Genomic DNA, 17690 nt, shown 5'->3' with positions numbered 1-17690 from the left:
TATATGACCAAGACTTAAACCTGAAAGCTTTTTAACTTTTCCCACAGTGACTCTATAAATAACAAAAAGCAAACAAACAAACACTGTCCTCCCATTGATCATCAATTTGCTCGAGCGGGCCCAGTTACGTCTCCATTTTTTTAAGACTTGTTGTTACTGTGTTTGGCATATCGAATACGTCACGGGGAGCTTGCCAGGCTCTGCCGTGCTGGCGAGATACTCTCAGTAGCTTGCTGGGCTCTCCGAGAGGGGCAGAGGTCAATAAATAAATATAACAACAACAACAACAAAGAATAGATTTCACAACAGCAATGGTAAAATGTTGATCCTCTGGTACCAGTGGTACCAGAGGTCTGGAGTACATCAGCTGGGTACCAGGGGTCTGGGACAGTGTGTGGAGCCTATGTCCAAACCCCAGCAGCCCCCCAACTGGCAGTGGGTACACGGGGCTTTATTTCACTCTTAGAAATGCTTGAAAATTCCCATGATAAAAAAATCTTTAATTCCTTCTTTGTTCTTCACAGGGAATTGCAAAGAGGCCTTTCAAACCCTTTCTTAATATCTTCTATATGATAGCGTAGGAGAATAACAGCCTATTAAAACAACAAGAAACCTCTAAGGAGAGCTAGAAGCATCAGAGCGAGGCCCCAGCTGCTGTGCACACTTTTCCACCCGGGCTCTCCTCTGGCGATGATTATGTGCCCTCTGGCCACCCTCTGGCTCTCAGCTTCCGTCTTGACCGAAAAAAGAACAGAGAATAAATCCAAGCAGTAGCATCAGTATCTCGAGTGGGGTAGAGAGTAATTAGCATCTAAGGGTCTAGATGATGCTGTGTTCTGCCTGGCTCCTTGACCTTATCTTCCTTTGTAGAATACTGAGTTAGGCCGTCAACATCCTCCTGGTTTTTCCCCACGTACCGAAAACCATACTAGGAGCCAACCTCTTTTCTTGGTACTGTGTTGGACCATTAATGCTTTCAGCCAGAGGGAAAGGGGTTTTACGTGTGTGCCCATTTGAGTTATTTGGTAGATTGGCTGGGATTAACTGAATGAATCATCACTGGGCTTTTATGAAAATGAGAACAATTAAATAATAGCGTGCTCAATTTAGCCAAGATGGTTTAGCATCAGACCTAAAACCAGGCACGGATGTTTTGCCTCATCTGGGGCACAAATCTACTCCTTTCATTCATTTATTCAGGAAACCACAGTCAAGAAATTAATCTCTTATCGTCTAGTTAGTAAATTCAATCACATGTATCGAAACATACCATTTACAAGCATTCAGGATGCAATCTTGAGATGTTTGGGATTTGTTAAAAAGATTTGGTTTGGGTTTAAATGTAAGTTGAGGGGCTAGAGCAATAGCACAGCGGGTAGGGCGTTTGCCTTGCATGCGGCCAACCCGGGTTCGATTCCCAGCCTCCCATATGGTCCCCCGAGCACCACCAGGAGTAATTCCTGAATAAAGAGCCAGGAGTAACCCCTGTGCATCACCGGGTGTGACCCAAAAAGCAAAAATAAATAAATAAATGTAAGTTGACTACTTCTATTTTTCTCTCCAAATTCACTAAAATTACAGTAGTGTGATGAAGACCCTGAGAGAAAAGGGAGAACAACAGCACCAAAATTTTTGGAAGACAGAGAGGCCAGATAGATAATACAGCATATAGCCTGCTCACCCCACGTGCGGCTGACCTGGGTTCAAGTCCTGGTACCCCATATGGTTCCCTGAGCCCCTCCAGGAGTGAACCCTAAATACAGAGCCAGGAGTTAGATATGGCCCTCAGCACTGTTAGATATGGCCCCAAAACCAAAAAATGTGAGAGTTTGGGAGGAGAGGAAATCAGATAAATGAGTATTAATTAACTAGACCTGAGAAAGTTCTGAACTTTGTGCAGGAAAAACAGATATCACAGGAAGAAATTGATAGCCATGTAGCTCTGTAAGAAAACACAAAAGCAATACTACCAAAATATGAAACCGAGGGTCCAGAGAAACAGTACAGCAGGTTGGGCATTTGCCTTGCACACAGCTGACCTGGGTTCAACGCCCCAGGACCTCATATGGTCCCCGGAGCCCACCAGGAGTGTGATCCCTGAGGGCTGGAGTGATGGCACAGTGGAGAGAGCTTACACTTTGCATGTGGCCAACCCAGTTCGATCCTGATACCCCATATGGCCTCATGAGTACTGCCAGGAGCGATTCCTGAGAGCAGAACCGAGAGTAAGCCCTGAACATCAAAACCAAACAATCAAGCAAAAGGAATGGCCCTCACGCAAAACCCACATTGGTGTGTGTGACCTATAACAAAACCAAACAAATTAAAAAAGAGTGATCCCTTAGTGCAGAGCCAGAAGTAACCCCTGAGCATCCCTAGGTGTGGCCAAAAAAAAAAAAAAATACAGGTGAGGGTTAGTTGAAAGACAGAAAGACCTTGAATGCCCCGCCCTACTCTCAACAAGTTCAATAAAACCCTGCCTTGACCCCATGGAAAGTCTGACATGGAGGCCAGAGGTGAGGTGACGCATCCATGACTAGAAGTGGACAGTGATAAATTGCACAATGGCTACTGAGAGCCCTACTTTTCTCCATTCCTTGGCTTCCAAAATGTGGGCAGGAGACTGGAAAATTCTCCTTTAGGTATGTAACCAGACCCCAAAAATGACAGGAATTAGCAAAAAAAAAAAATCTGAAAAAAAAAACAGAGTCCATGTAGTAGTATCCTCAGAGAAATGGGGGGGGGGGGGGTGCGTGGGAGGGCACGGAGGACTGTGTCAATGAAATAGGCAAATAATAGTTCAAGGAGTTCTTGGCCAGGAAGACAGTTTTATGGTCTAGAGTACGTACTTCGTATGTAGGGCCAGAGGGTCAGAGAGATAGTACTGTGGGTAGAACACTTGCTTTGCATGTGACCAATCCTGGTTTGATCCCCAGCTCTACATATGATCCCCTGATCACTGCCAGAAATAATTCCTGAATGCAGAGCCAGGAGTAATCCCTGAGCACTGTCAGGCCCCCAAAAAAACCTTTTTTTTATAAGCTGAGATCAGAGACATAGTTCAGTAGGGAAGGCACTTGCCTTGCATATAGCTGACCCCGGCACCACGTAGGGTCCCCCAAGGAGTGATCCCTGAGCACAGAGCCAGAAGTAAGCCCTGAGCATAACCGGGTGTGACCTCACCCCACATCAAATATCTGCCAAAAAACATGAAGTTAAAAAAAAAAACCCTCTGGGTAAATGATTTCTACCTTTTCATCTAAGCTGCTGGCCTGTTAGTGATGTGTGGGCATGTTTTCGAAAGTCCACAAAGTATCCCCTCTCTGCCTTTCTGGTAGAATATGCTCTCTTTTTTTTTTTCAATTTATTGTAAGTAAATATGTAAGTGAAGAGAGGGGAGGGGCCAGGGAATTGGCTCAATGGTAGAGCACATGCTGTGTGTGTGACCCATACCCTGGGTGTGATCCTTGGTACCAGCCACACCTCAAAAAAAAAAAAAAAACTGTAAAACTCTGTGGACAGGAGATCCCAGTTACCATTAGAGGAAAACTGAAGCCAGTGTTGGGGTTGGGGTCAGGAGTTCCCTAGCCCTGGGAGGCATGGAGAGACCAGACAGACAATGTTCCTGCAGGAATTCAAGCGGGGTTTTATTCAAGCCAGCATGCTGGGGCTCTGCAACATACCCGAGAGCGGGCAGAGGCTGAGAGCCTCGAACTCAGAAACAGGCCATCTTTTATACAGTTTGAGAACAAAGACCACATATTTTTCCCACATATTTTGCACATACATGTTTTGCTAGGTTCCTTGCAGTTTTTCTTGCAGTATCTTGACTCAAACACCTTGACCCGGTCACATAGTTTCAGTTTCCAGAATGGTCAAAACACTCTATCTATCTTTAAATAGTTATGTCTAACCCATACCTTACACATCTACTGGATTCAATCCAATTTTGTAACCTCAAGGCTGCTGAACTATTTACAGAAAGCAATTTTGCAAGTTAATTAACTCCTTCCTAGCCTTCCTAGCTCCTTTCACCAGGAGGTCCGTATGCAGAAGACTGCATCGGAGGCCCGAGGAGCAGCTGGTCCCAAACAGAGCTGGCCAAAGGCTCTGCAGATGTGACTTCCAGAAGGGCGACTGAGTGTCTGGAAATATTTAGACATCTAGACATTCGGAGAAGAACAATGAAAACACTAATGACAGACCGGGCCGCTGGGTCCGGTGGATGGAGGACATACTTGGTGTGCAGGAGCCCTGGGTTCAATCCCCATCCCTGCCTGGTCCTGGAGGACACCCGGGAGTGGCCCCAGAGCACCTCCGGGTGTGGCCCAAACTAAATGAATAGTGAATGAATAGTGAATGAATATTGTCTGTCTGTCCTCCTGTTGTTCATTGATTTGCTCGAGCGGGCCCAGTAATGTCTCCATTGTGAGACTTGTTGTTACGGTGTTTGGCATATGAATACATCACGGGTAGCTTGCTAGGCTTTGCCGTGCAGGCGAGATACTCTCGGTAGCTTGCCCGGCTCTCCGAGAGGGGTGGAAGAATCGAACCTGGCTCGGCAGGGCCAGCCACACGCAAGGCAAACACCCTACCACTATGCTATCTCTCCATGGATAATAAATGAATAGTGAACTTCAGCAAAAGAAAGAGGTTGCACAGGGAAAGCACATCCTGCATCTCATCTAGAATTCCATGTGGCCATGTCTAATCATGCAAATAGGAAGTACCGAACTAAACAAAATTATACCTTAGCGAGACTGGAAACTGGAAGAACAGCAAGCTGGCAGCCCTGGCGGGAACCAGGAGAAAACTGATGCCATTCTATCGCAGTGCAGGTCAAGAGGAGCCAGGGAGATAGACCAGCAAGTAAGGCATTTGCCTTTCACACAGCCGACCCAATACCACGTATGGTTCCTCAGGCACTGCCGAGAGTGACCCCAGAGCACAGAGCCAGGAGCAACCCTTTTGCACCTCTGATTAAGACCCACTAACCCCCCCAAAAAAAGTTAATAGATTCAGCAGGGTTTCAGGATAGACCATTGATGTCTTAAAAATTGTGTTTCTCTGCTCTCACAATGCACAATCCAAAAATAAAATTAGCGCGGCTGGAGTGATAGCACAGTGGATAGGGCGTTTGCCTCACATGTGGCCAACTGGGGTTCGATTCCCAGCATCCCATGTGGTCCCCTGAGCACTTCCAGGAGTGATTCCTGAGTGCAAAGCCAGGAGTAACCCCTGAGCATGCCAGGTGTGACCCAAAAAGAAAAAAAAAAGAAACAAAGAAACAAAAATAAAATTAGGGCAAAAAATTCCTAGTATTTTTTTGTCGGTGAAATTTTTTTTAATTTATTATCAGAAAGATAGTACAAGGGTTCAGGTGTCTACCTCGCATGTAGCTCACCTGGGTGAATCTGTGGCATCCCTAAGTGCAGAGCTAGGGGTAGGCCCTGAGCATTGCCAAGTGTAGCCCCCCAAACAAACAAAAGGCCAAATATCCTAAAATTTCAGTTGCGACCACACAGCTGTGCCAACAGATTGAAAGTCACCGAAAGCTACAGTTTGCAAAGATGAGTTTATGGGATGTGAACTAATTTCCGGTCAAGCTGTTCTTAAGGAAAAGGTCAGCGCCTTCCGCCCCTACTGGCCCCATCAATGAGGGAGGAGGATGAAGCTGAATGCTGTAGGGAGCATCTCGTGGAGAGGGGACCAGGGGGAGAGGCCAGGCTTCTGGCACTTGCTTTGCCTGCAGCCAACAGCACTGCCTCCCGCCCCCTGTGCCCCGCCTGCAATGACCCCTGCGTGTAGAGCCAGAGGGGGCCCTGGGCACCGCTGGGCGTGACCGCAAAGCAAGAAATGCAGGAGAGCCTCGGGAAAGAGAAGAGATGCAGTGAAGAGATGCAGGCTGCAAGGACAGAGCCAGGCTCCTGATGCAGAGAGAGAGGGCAGGCGCCACCAAGTGGCAGGACGGAGTCCCAGCATCCCGGAGCGCCAGTGCCAACCTCAGGAGCAATCAATCCTGCCTGGGTCATCAGCATCCCGGGCTCCTAGGTGGGCCCTTGGCTCCATGTGCAACCCACAAGGCAGGAAGGCGGGGTGACTCCCTGCTGACACAGTGCCCGCTGAGGCTCCAGCTCCAGCTTTAGGCTTTTTTTTGTTTTAATTTTTATTAAAAACACCGTGATTTACAAAGTTGTTCATCAGACAGTTGTTTCGAGAATTTTGCGTTCCAGCACCACCAGCGTGACTTTCCCTCCACCGGTTTCCCTCCCGATCCCAACCTGCCCCTTCAGGTACATCACAAACTTGCTTATCTTGCTTATTCCAATAAAACTCTTAAGAGCTGGCAAACAGAATGATCAGAAAATAAATCAGGGGCTGGAGTGATAGCACAACGGGTAGGGCATTTGCCTTGCACGCGGCCCGACCTGGGTTCGATCCCCAGCATCCCATATGGTGCCCTGAGCACGGCCAGGAGGAGTTCCTGAGTGCATGAACCAGGAGTAACCCCTGAGCATCGCCAGGTGTGACCCAAAAAGCAAAAAAAAAAAAATCAATAAGAGCCAATTGGTGATTACTACATGATTTTTGATCCATGTAAATTAGAAAGTTAACATCACTTAATACAATATAAATAAAATGTGTAGTTACATACATACATTTTCAATTCTGGAATCAAAAATGTATTACATTGAATTTTACTTTGTACTTGGATCTCATTATGATAATAATCATGTCTTACCTGTCATTAATCAAACTTTTAAAGCAAATTCTGTATTAATATATTTTGGAGTTTCCATAGAATAGGTTAGGCCTACATATGGAAATTTTCCCATACACTTTATATAAACACTGTGCTTTTCAAAGTTGTTCCTGATGGTTTGTTACAGGCTTTCATTATTCCAACCCCAATTCCACCACCATTGCACCTCCCCCCACCACTGTCTCCAGTTTTCCCCACCGCCCCTTCAGCCTGCCCCCTTGGGTTCTTTGAAAAAGAGAAAGAGGGAGAGAGGGAAGGGAGGGGGAGGGGAGGGAGGAAGGAAGGCAGGAAGGCACATTGAACACTATTTTCCATTTAACTCACTAATAAACGAAGAATAAAGCTGAGCACTAGCAGAGAGCCTGCGCGGTCTGCTCGGGGCTGTTCTCTGCATGTTTCCATGTTTTCGTTTATTCGAGTCTCACAATAACCTATGACGAAAGTAACTGTCACCCTCCTACTTTACAGAAACAAAAATCACGATCACGATCATCCTGTTGTTCGTCGATTTCCTTGAGCAGGCACCAGTAACGTCTCCTTCTTCCTAGCCCCGAGATTTTAAAAGAGCCATTTCAATGCTCTTTCAGGATTAGGAAAATGAGACCCATCATTGTTACTGGTATTTGGCATATTGAATACGACACGGGGAGTTTGCCAGACTCTGCCGTGCAGGCAGGATACTTTTGGTAGCCTGCCAGGTTCTCAAAGGAAAAATAAGATAATAAGATGTTGCATGGCCACAAATGCAGCCGCGCTTCCGGGAGCTGGGTTTTACATTCTCTGCGTCTTGGCCGTTGATGGGACCAACCTGGCGCTGACGGCAGCTGGTGGGTGTGACGCCTACCTACTGGAAGATGGGGGATCTGGGTGGAGAAGGCCCAGTCCCAATCCAAGTAGGCTTGGAGACCTCAGCCCCGGGACCTGCATGCCTGGGTTCCTCTGCCAGTTCTTTCATGCATGAGGCCTGTCCGGACATGTATAGAGTGGTACCAGCATGGCCGTGGCTGACTCTGGAGGTCCTCAGCTGCTGGGTCTCTGCTCGGGGTGGTGAGGGGGGAGAGAAACTCAATCCTTCCCCCTCCAAGGGGCCCCGGTGAGGACAGCCAGGCGCGGGGGCCGGAGACTCTCCCCTACTTTACAGAATCAAAAATCATTCAGAGAAGTCACACAGGGTAAATGTTGACTCTTAAGGAGCAAACCCTGATCAGCTAGTCCTTGAGTCTGTATTTATTTTTTCTTTTTGGGTCACACCCAGCAATGCTCAGGGGTTACTCCTGGCTCTGCACTCAGGAATTACTCCTGGCAGTGCTTAGAGGACCATATGGGATGCTGGGGATCGAACCCAGGTCGGCCGCGTGCGAGGCAAACGCCCTACCCACTGTACTATCACTCTGACCCAAGTCTGTATTTTTTAACCTGTCGGTTAAACTTGCTTCTCAATTCCAGACCGATAAAAGCAGGATGTTGGGTCTGGGGCTAGGGAAGTGGTTCAGATTATCCTAATACGAGGTCCCAGCAGAGAAACCACTCGTCCTGACTGATGATGTCTCTGGTTCATTCATTCCACACACCTTCACTGAACAACTTCCAGGCGAGGAACCCCAGAGACTCGCCTGTGAATAAAGCCACCCCGGCCGTGAGGAGCTAAGCGGGAGCCAGAGGAGAAGGCTGCGCTATTAGTGGGGATTGCTCCCCGCCAGCTGCTTAGAACAGCTCCTTAGGGGAAAGCTGCTCCCAGCTCTCAGGTTCGGCAAGTACAAGGTGAGCGCTGAGCGTCATTTACACCAGGAAGCGGGTGAGCAAAGACCTAAGGGAATCCTACCAAGAGGCAGAACGGGAGGCCTCAAAGGGTCAGCACCAGCCAAATGTTTTTTTGGGTTTTTTTTGTTTTGTTTTGTTTTTTTCTTTTTGGGTCACACCCGGCGATGCACAGGGGTTACTCCTGGCTCATACACTCAGGAATTGCTCCTGGCGAGTCAAATTTGATATCATTTGAATGTTTAAAAAATGGGGGCCACAATAAAAAAGAAGTTTGGGACTGCAGCAATAGCACAGCTGGTAGAACATTTGCCTTGCATGTGGCCGACCCGGATTCAATTCCCAGCATCCCATATGGTTCCCTGAGCACCTCCAGGAGTAATTCCCAAGTGCAGAGCCAGGAGTAATCCCTGTGCATTTCTAGGTGTGACCCAAAAGGTAAAAAAAAGGGTGGAAGGCAGGGGCTGGAGTGATAGCACAGCAGATCAGGTGTTTGCCTTGCACAAGGCCGACCCAGGTTCGATTCCTGGCATGCCATATGGTCCCCCGAGCACTGCCAGGAGTAAGAGCCAGGAGTAACCCCTGAGCATCACCAGTGTAACCCCCCCAAAAAAGGGGAAAAATGGGGGCCAGAGAGATAGTACAGCAGGTAGGGTGTTTGCCTCGCACACGGTCATCCCAGGTTTGATCCCCAGCATCCCCTATGGTCCCCTGAGCACTGCCAGGAGTAATTCCTGAGTGCAGAGCCAGGAGTAACCCCTGAGCATCGCCCAGTGTGACCATAAAAATTAAAATAGAAAAATACATATTTTAAATAAATAATAAACACTTTTTAAAAAAATCACCAGTAGTTGTCATTGAAACACACCATGTACAAAATCCACAGATGACACAGGAATATTTCATCTTTTGACACAATTTGACACATCAATATTTCATCAAAAAGAAAAAAGACTTTTGCTTGTACCTCAGAAACTGCACTTAGTGGCAGCGTAACGGGGGCTTGTGATTTGCAATGTGCCAACTATAGTTAATTGTATAGACTCACCCTTTTGAGACCCCTCGTAGAGGATTCATTCAGGTAAAATCATCAACAGATGCTAAGAGCAATGGTTGAAAGGTGATCCACCAGGCACCAAAATATAACCGTATCAATCACAAGATCAATACAAAGTTAATCCTTATTATAGGAAGGGAAAATTGGAGGCCAGGGAGATAGTGCAGCTGCTAGGATGTTTGCCTTGCATGCAGCCAACCCACGCTCAACCCCAGCATCCCATATTGTCCCCCAAGCACCGCTAGAAGTAATTCTTGAGTGCGGAGTCAGGTATAATCCCTGAGCATTAACAGGCGTGGCCCCAAAACAAACAAAAATAAGAGAAAATAAATACTTTTGCAATGGAGAAATTGGATGGTCACTGTTGTAACAAAATGATCATGAATAATAATGATCATGACCGGGCTGGAGTGATAGCACAGAGGGTAGGGCGTTTGCCTTGCATGCGGCCGACCCGGGTTCGAATCCCAGCATCCCATATGGTCCCCTGAGCACCACCAGGAGTAATTCCTGAGTGCAAAGCCAGGAGTAACCCCTGTGCATAGCTGGGTGTGACCCAAAAAGCAAATAAAATAAAATAAAATAAGCAACAGAAAGGATGAAGTCTTCCCCTTAAAAATAAATAAATAAATAATGATCATGACCATCATCTGACTGGAACGATGGTACAGCGGGTAGGGCATTTGCCTTGCATGTGGCCGACATGGCCAACCCGAATTTGATTCCACTGCCCCTCTTGGAGAGCCTGGCAAGCTACCGAGAGTATCTCACCCTCACAGCAAAGCCTGGCAATCTACCTGTGACATATTCAATATGCCAAAAACAGTAACAACAAGTCTCACCATTTGTTGTGAGATGTTACTGGTGCCCGCTCGAGCAAATCAATGAACAACGGGAGGACAGTGACAGTGACTGTGACCATCATCATTATAGTTTTATAGTATTTTCTTCCTATGTGATAGAGTATGAATGATTTTTGCACCACTGAAATTTTTCAGTCTTGGTAAGTCTTCTGCTTTCTGGTTTATAGAAAATACAAGACAGACAATCAAGTATAATGAGGAAATAAATAAGCAAATTTAGGCTATGAGACATTGATTTTTAAAAACAAATAAAATTGGCACAGACTCTTAAAAGATGCTCAGTTTTTTTTAATTGAATCACCATGAGATACACAGTTACAAAGTCATCGGTGATTGGGTTTCAGTCATAGGGTGCTCCAACACCCGTCCCTCCACCAGTGTACATTTCCCACCACCAATGTCCCCAGTTTCCCTCCTGCCTCTACGGAAGACACTTTTCTTCCAGGAGTGGTCCCTGGTCACTGTCATTGTCACTGTCCTCCCGTTGTTCATCGATTTGCTCGAGCGGGCCCAGTATCATTGTGAGACCTGTTACTATGTTTAGCATATCAAACACGTCACGGGTAGCTTGCTAAGCTTTGCCGTGAGGGGGAGATACTCTCAGTAACTTGCCGGGCTCTCCGAGAAGGGCGGAGGAATCGAACTCAGGTCAGCCGACTGGCCGCGTGAAATTCAAATGCCCTACTCGCTGTGCTATAGCTCCAGCCCTGGTCACAGAGACAGGAATTAAGCTCTGAGCACCACCTGCATATCACACACACCCCCACTCCCGCAGAAAGAAAATCTACCTTACTCTTATTTTGTTCTTTTCTACCTGTGCTACTCTCCAGGGTTGTCTGATCTCGGGGCCAGACAATTCTGTAGCCATCAACTTCACCTCTCAGCTCTAGTCCTACAGCTCGACACAGTCTGGACCACAGAACTCTGAGCTGGGGTTGAGTTCCTGTGTCCCTGTCGCTTGAGGGCATGTGTCCCTGTGTCCCTGGCCTCTGAGACGCTGATTCGAGGAGTCCAGTCTCCAATACTTCCCTTCCCTCTGCCCCTTTAGGCTTCATTTCCAATTGAGCTGATGGCTCCTAAGAGTAACAGGGGATCTAAAGTGGGCGTCGCCAGAAGCAGATGCTGGAACAAGGACTCGGGTGCTAATTTTACCAGGACGCCCTAAGAGAATGACACAGAAAAGCAATTTCCCAAAGCAAGTGAGACCACCCTCCAGCAGGGGGCGCTGGGATGATGGCGTGGGCAGCATGAGACTCAGGTGTAACAGTACCAGACGTGGGCTTTGCAGGTTGCCTTAAAGATGATAGATTTCCAGGAGGTCAGTGAGTGATATTTTCTCCCCAAAAAAGGGGGCAGTAGATCAAATAAATTTTGCACCTTTGCAGAAAAGGGAAGAAGGAATCGGTGGCTGTCACTGTGGTGGGCTCCTTGCCATGGAAAATCCTGGACAGTGGGAAACCCCTCAAGGCTGTTCCTCCCATAGAGGGTGGGATCTGGGTCGTTTGCCTGCAGATTGTCTGCTTGGCGCTGCACTCTGGCTTGCCCCGCTGAGCTGAGACAAGGTCTTCAGGTGGAGGGGTGCAGGGTTGGGGGGCTGTGATGAGCACCTCTAGAACAGGGGTCGCAGAGGGCACAGCTGACAGCAGCCGGTGACATTACCAGTCGCTTCCGTTCTAAATGCCCACGCTTAAACAGAGAAGGTTTTGTTCCTCTGAACCGAAGAGACACCACGGAATGTTGTCAGCTTGGCATGATTTTAGGGAATCAGTCTTGTCTCGTCATGCGTTCTGCATTCTTGGAATTTTTGTATTGGTTTTGGATTCTTTTCCCCTGGAATGCCGCTGGTTCTAGGAACTTGGTTTTCCTGCTGAGTTAACATACTGATCTGTGTGTTTTTAGATGTCGTTGCACACATGGAAGCTTGGCATTGATTCGTGAGCAGGAAATACAGTTTTCAGAGGAGGAGACTAAGACTCAGGGACAGAAGAAATGAGGGCCAGGTGGCCTGGTCCATGTTTGGAAGCTTGCCACAAGTTGCACCCCCACCTCCACTGCTTTGTTTAGAGTTGGCAATCTGGGTACTGTGTGGGTCTATTCTTACAGTTCAGCAGATGCAGAATCTTGTTCTGATCATACATGGCTCATCTGACACATCATACCTTCATGCTTATTTACCTAAATGTGTAGAATAAGGATGTGAAGAGTAAGCTATCGTCTCAGGCACTGGAGAGATAGTACAGAGGGTAGGGCACTTGCTTTGCTCATGGCCAACCCAGGCTCAATCCCTGGCATCTCACTGACTCCCCTGAGCACTGCCGGGAGTGATCCCTGAGTGTGGAGCCAGGAGTAACCCCTGAGCATCACTGGGTGTGGTCCCAAAACAAAAACAAAACAACTTAAATTCTCTTATATGACCAAAGGGCTGGAGTGATAGCACAGCGGGTAGGGCGTTTGCCTTGCATGCGGCCAACCCGGCCGACCCGAGTTCGATTCCTCCGCCCCTCTCGGAGAGCCCGGCAAGCTACCGAGAGTGTCTCGCCCGCACAGCAAAGCCTGACAAGCTCCCCATGGTGTATTGGATATGCCAAAAACAGTAGCAAGTCTCACAATGGAGACGTTACTGGTGCCCACTCGAGTAAATCGATGAACAACGGGAGGACAGTGCTACAGACCACAGACTAGATGGACAATATTTAGAATTTTCATGCTTTTATCTGTTATGGTCTTGTGATTCTGACTTTGATCAGCTGAGCTAACTGATGAGTTAAACCCTTAAAGCCTTAAACCCTTAAGCCCTTTAAACCCTTAAACCCTCCCTGGGCCTTTCCAACAAGTTTGTTGACATGTGTCTTTGATTTCCTTAATTCTGGAATATTAATGTTTACTCTTTTAACTTTTTCGCATTTTCAGAATTGATCTTTTAAAATAATAGTCTTCTTTTTAGAATTTTTTTTCACTTTATGGGGGTGTGGGGTCTCCCAAGCACAGAGCTGGGGAAGCCTGGGGACCCTTCCCAGGGATTCTTAGCAGGGACCTGAAGGTGCAATGCTGACCAGGTCCTGCAGGGGGCTCCCGGGATGCTATGGGGTACTAAGGCTGGAAGCCAGGCCAGCTGCAGTCCAGGCAAATGCCCTACACCCTGTCCTATCACTCTGCCCTCTTCCACCTTTGTTAATTTTTTTTATTATTTTGCAATTTCCCTGTGGGTGAATTCAGGGTGTGCGTCCGAGCTGGATGTCCGGCTGTGGCATCTGCTTTGATTCACCTGGCTGGGATCTTCTCTAACTCCACCCGTGTAACTGCTCATTTTCCCCTGTGACATGGACACTGAGATTCCGACAACCGCTGAGCGTGTCACTTCCCCATATCTCCCAGAAACGATTCCCTACAGGATAAAGCACTTCCTGTCATTTGTATGTCTGCGTTCTTGATTTTTTTTTTTTAACTAGGCAATCCTCTAACTTCTCTTCAGATGAAATACTATGACCATCTTCCTGCTTTTTTTTTTGGGGGGGGGCATGCCCGGTAGTGCTTTGGGGGGGACTCCTGGCTCTGCGCTCAAGAATCATTCCTGGTCATGCTCTGGAGACCATATGGGATGCTGGAGATCGAACCAGGGTCAGCTGCATGCAAGGCAAGCACCTTACACACTGTGCTCTCTCTCCAGCCTCCACCTCCCTGCTTTTAAGAGCAGACTAGAGGACCTGGAGAGATAGTGTAATAGATAAGCTACTTGCCTTATCTCGCCCACGCGGCAAAGCCCGGCAAGCTACCTGTGATGTGTTCGATATGCCAAACACAGTAACAAGAAAGTCTCACAACGGAGACGTTACTGGGCCCGCTCGAGCAAAACGATGAACAATGGGAGGACAGTGCTACAGTGCTACGGTGCCACTTGCCTTGCACGCAGCTGACCAGGGCTTGATTCCCCAGCACCACAAACCGTTTCCAAGCACGCCAGGAGAGATCTCTGAGTGCAGAGCCAGGAGTAAGCCTTAAGCACCACCAGGTGTGGCCCCCCCCAAAAAAGACTAGAATCCTGGGTCACACCCCAGAGGGAGTAGGCAGCATTCAGCCTGTCTCCTCGACTCAATGCAAAGAAGACCGAGGGCAGAATGCATGGGACAACTCCCTGGGACTCCTGAAAAGTAAGTGGGTAGGATGTGGAGGAAAGGAAAACAGCCTTGAAATAGGCACATCGATGTTACGTCGCCCGTTTTCCTCTCATATCTCTGGTCTGGACTCAAAAGTCTGCCCAGACGGATTGGAGAGAGTGAGTACAGCAGATAGGGTGCTTGCCTTGCATGTGACCAACCTGGGTTCCATCCCCGCCATCCATCCCCGGAGCACTGCCAGAAGTAACTCCTGGGGGCAGAGCTAGGAGTAAGTAACCCCTGAGCTTTGCCGGGTGTGGCCCAGAAAAAAAAAAAACCAAAAAACAAATAAAGGTCAGCCTAGAGAAACCACAAAGAGTTCAAGGAGAAAAGATTTTGGGAAATAAGCAAGATGATGGGCTGGAGGGATAGCACAGTGGTAGGGCATTTGCCTTGCACGTGGTTGACACGGCAGAGCGAGTTCGATTCCACCGCCCCTCTTGGAGAGCCCAGAAAGCTACCAAGAGTATCTCGCCCGCACGGCAGAGCCTGGCAAGCTACCCGTGACATATTCGATATGCCAAACACAGTAACAACAAAGTCTCACAATGGAGACGTTACTGAGCCTGCTCGAGCAAATCGATGAACAATGGGGGACAGTGACAGTAACTGTGACAGTGAAGCAAGATGATGACCCCACTTGGATAGAGCATAAGGGGGATTTTCTTTCCTTTCTTCTTTCCCCCTCCTCAGTGGTCAGGCGGGGGCAGACCACCAGCTCATAGGGGAGCCCTGAGTGGGGGACGCACATACTGCATCTGGGGGCTCTAAACCGCCCAGCTCTCCAGCCTGAGGAAGGAGATCTAGGGTCAGCATCAGGGGGCAGGCAGAGAAAATCAGCCCTGCTAACACCATGGGTTCATGCCCCGGCTACTCATGGATGCCTTCCCCCAAACGGTAAACTGAGAACAGATCAGAAAAGTGACCCTCCCAGCCACTGTGTGAGGCTCAGAAGCGGTCAGCCCCGCCCCACCAGGCCTTGGAAACTCACATCTGCCTTTGGAAACGGCAGAAGGTGGGTTGGAACACGTGTTGGCTGACCTTGGCTGACCTTCCTGGGTTGGTTCTCTGCTGCAAAATAAAATCACGAGTGCCTGGTACATTCAGGGATCCAGGTTCAAATCCCAGCACCACCTGGTCTTCTTCACCTACCCTGGTGTGGACATGGTGATCTCCAGAGACCTTCCCTGTAGGACGGAAAAAAAAAAAATCAGCATTTCCCACAGGACTGTGGCATTGCAACACTTTGGTTCCTCTGGGCCCCAGTAGATCTGGCGGAAGTTTCAAGCATGCATCAGAACTCAGCCTAACTCCTTCACTAATGACTTTACTATCTGACACACTGAAAGTACCCACGGAAGGTCCCTTTTTTATTATTTATTTATTTTTCTCTTTCTAGCTTTCGGGTCACACCCGGCAGTGCTCAGAGGTGATGCCTGGCTTTGCACTAGGAAATTATTCCTGGCAGTGAATAATTTAGGGGACCACATGGGATGCCGGGGATCAAACCTGGGTCAGACCCGTGCAGGGCACGTGCCCTCCTGGCTGTGCTCTCTCTGGCCCTAACAGCATCTTCTGTAACTGACTTTTCATTTATATATATATATATTCCTGTTAATGTTTACCTATTCTCTCCCCCCACCTCCAAGTCCAGTTAATTGTATTCAATGGTGAGTTGCCTAGACCCCCCTCTTAGCATCCCCAGCAGTGCTCAGGAGGCCTGGACGCCCCAGTTACTCTCTGCCAACCAGGTCGGTGGGTCCATGCGAGGATCTGAGCTGGTGCTGCTCAGCCTTAGATGTGGGGGAACACCTGGGCAACCCCAGTACTTCTTGGGGACCCCCAGGGTTACACGAGCAGTGCTCTGGAACCTTGAAGATGCTTGGGGATGTGTTTGATCCCATACTCTGCCTCAGGCCCTGCAAGACCTTCCAGGCCATGGGTCTCTGGACTGAGTCCCTGTGACCTATCCCCTTTCCCATTCAGATCGCCATGAAGTCATCACCAAAGAAATTCTGGAGCTGGACCCCTGGGAGAACCAGTGGAACGTGGTGGCCGTTAACGTCCTCATGCACGACAGCTATGACGTGTGCCTGGTGGCCAGGATGAATCCCCGTGACCTCATCCCCCCACCTTCAGACCTGGTGGAGGAAGATGAACAATGAGGTCAGTATGAGGAACCACCAGTCGTGTCTGCAAAGGTGGGTTCCGCAGGGGAGAGAGACCCCCCCCACATGCCAGTGACCCCAAACACATATGTATGCTTCCTGTGGAGTGAGCCAGGGGCAGAGCTGGGCGGCGGGGGCTTCAGGGAAGGGCATGGGATGGACAAGACTCTCCCCGGCTGACGCTGCAGAGGGTCCTGGAATGTCACAGGGCTGCAGGGACTGCCCACTGCGGAGACTCGGGGTCCGGCTGCGGAGGAAGCGGTCCCCTGATGGGGAGATCTTGGAGAGGGCTGGGCAAAGGTAGCTGCCCAGGCTCCAAGTTTCACCCGAGGCGGGAAAAGCAGGTTGTAGCTGGAAGGTGGGCTCCTGGAAGATGGAGCCTGGTCCCAGGCAGAGGCTCAAGTACTTGGGGGTCATACCCAGGGGTGCTCAGGATTCCTCCTGGCAGACCCCGAGACTGAACTGGAGTCAGCCATGTGCCAGGCAGACACCCTCCCCACTGTGCTGTCACTCCAGCCCCGCCAGCCAGGGTTTCACGGATGGGCGATGTCCAAGCAAGATGCCTCTTCCTGCTCTGTTTTGGCATCAGCCTTCGGCTCTGCTTCCACTCTCGTCCTGCTGCGTGGCCTGCAAGGGGCTCACAGGGTCCCCCAGATACCCAATAGCCCTCAGGTCCTGCCCCAGTGAGCAGGAGATTTCTCCCTGAATGGCGTCCACATCACCAACAGAAACACAGAGTTCCTCCCTGGTCCCCTTGGGCACTGGCCAGTGTCCTGGGCTGGGCCTCCCGAAATGCCCCTGACCAGCTCTCAGACACACAACCTTCTGCGGTCCTGTCTGAACACATGCGGTCTGGACCACTTCATCTCGGAACAGGCCAGGTTCCGGGTAGATGGAGGAAGCACCTTCCGGTGGCCACTCTCAAGG

The 17690-nt window shown here is 49.0% G+C and overlaps 1 protein-coding gene across 1 annotated transcript in view; it reads left to right on the top strand.

Annotated features, from left to right (window-relative positions):
• KBTBD12 (kelch repeat and BTB domain containing 12) overlaps positions 1 to 16760 on the top strand; it is a 42967-nt gene extending 26207 nt beyond the window's left edge. The window contains exon 5 of the mRNA XM_056129298.1: positions 16582 to 16760. Coding sequence (XP_055985273.1) covers positions 16582 to 16760 — 179 coding nt within the window. The remainder of the gene's footprint in view (positions 1 to 16581) is intronic.
• Positions 16761 to 17690: the final 930 nt, after the last annotated feature.

This window comes from Sorex fumeus, unplaced genomic scaffold (genome assembly GCF_029834395.1).
Source record: "Sorex fumeus unplaced genomic scaffold, SorFum_2.1 ptg000072l, whole genome shotgun sequence".
Taxonomy (NCBI): domain Eukaryota; kingdom Metazoa; phylum Chordata; class Mammalia; order Eulipotyphla; family Soricidae; genus Sorex; species Sorex fumeus.
The sequence above is the reverse complement of the archived record's forward strand: the minus strand, read 5'-3'. Positions and strand labels throughout refer to the sequence as shown.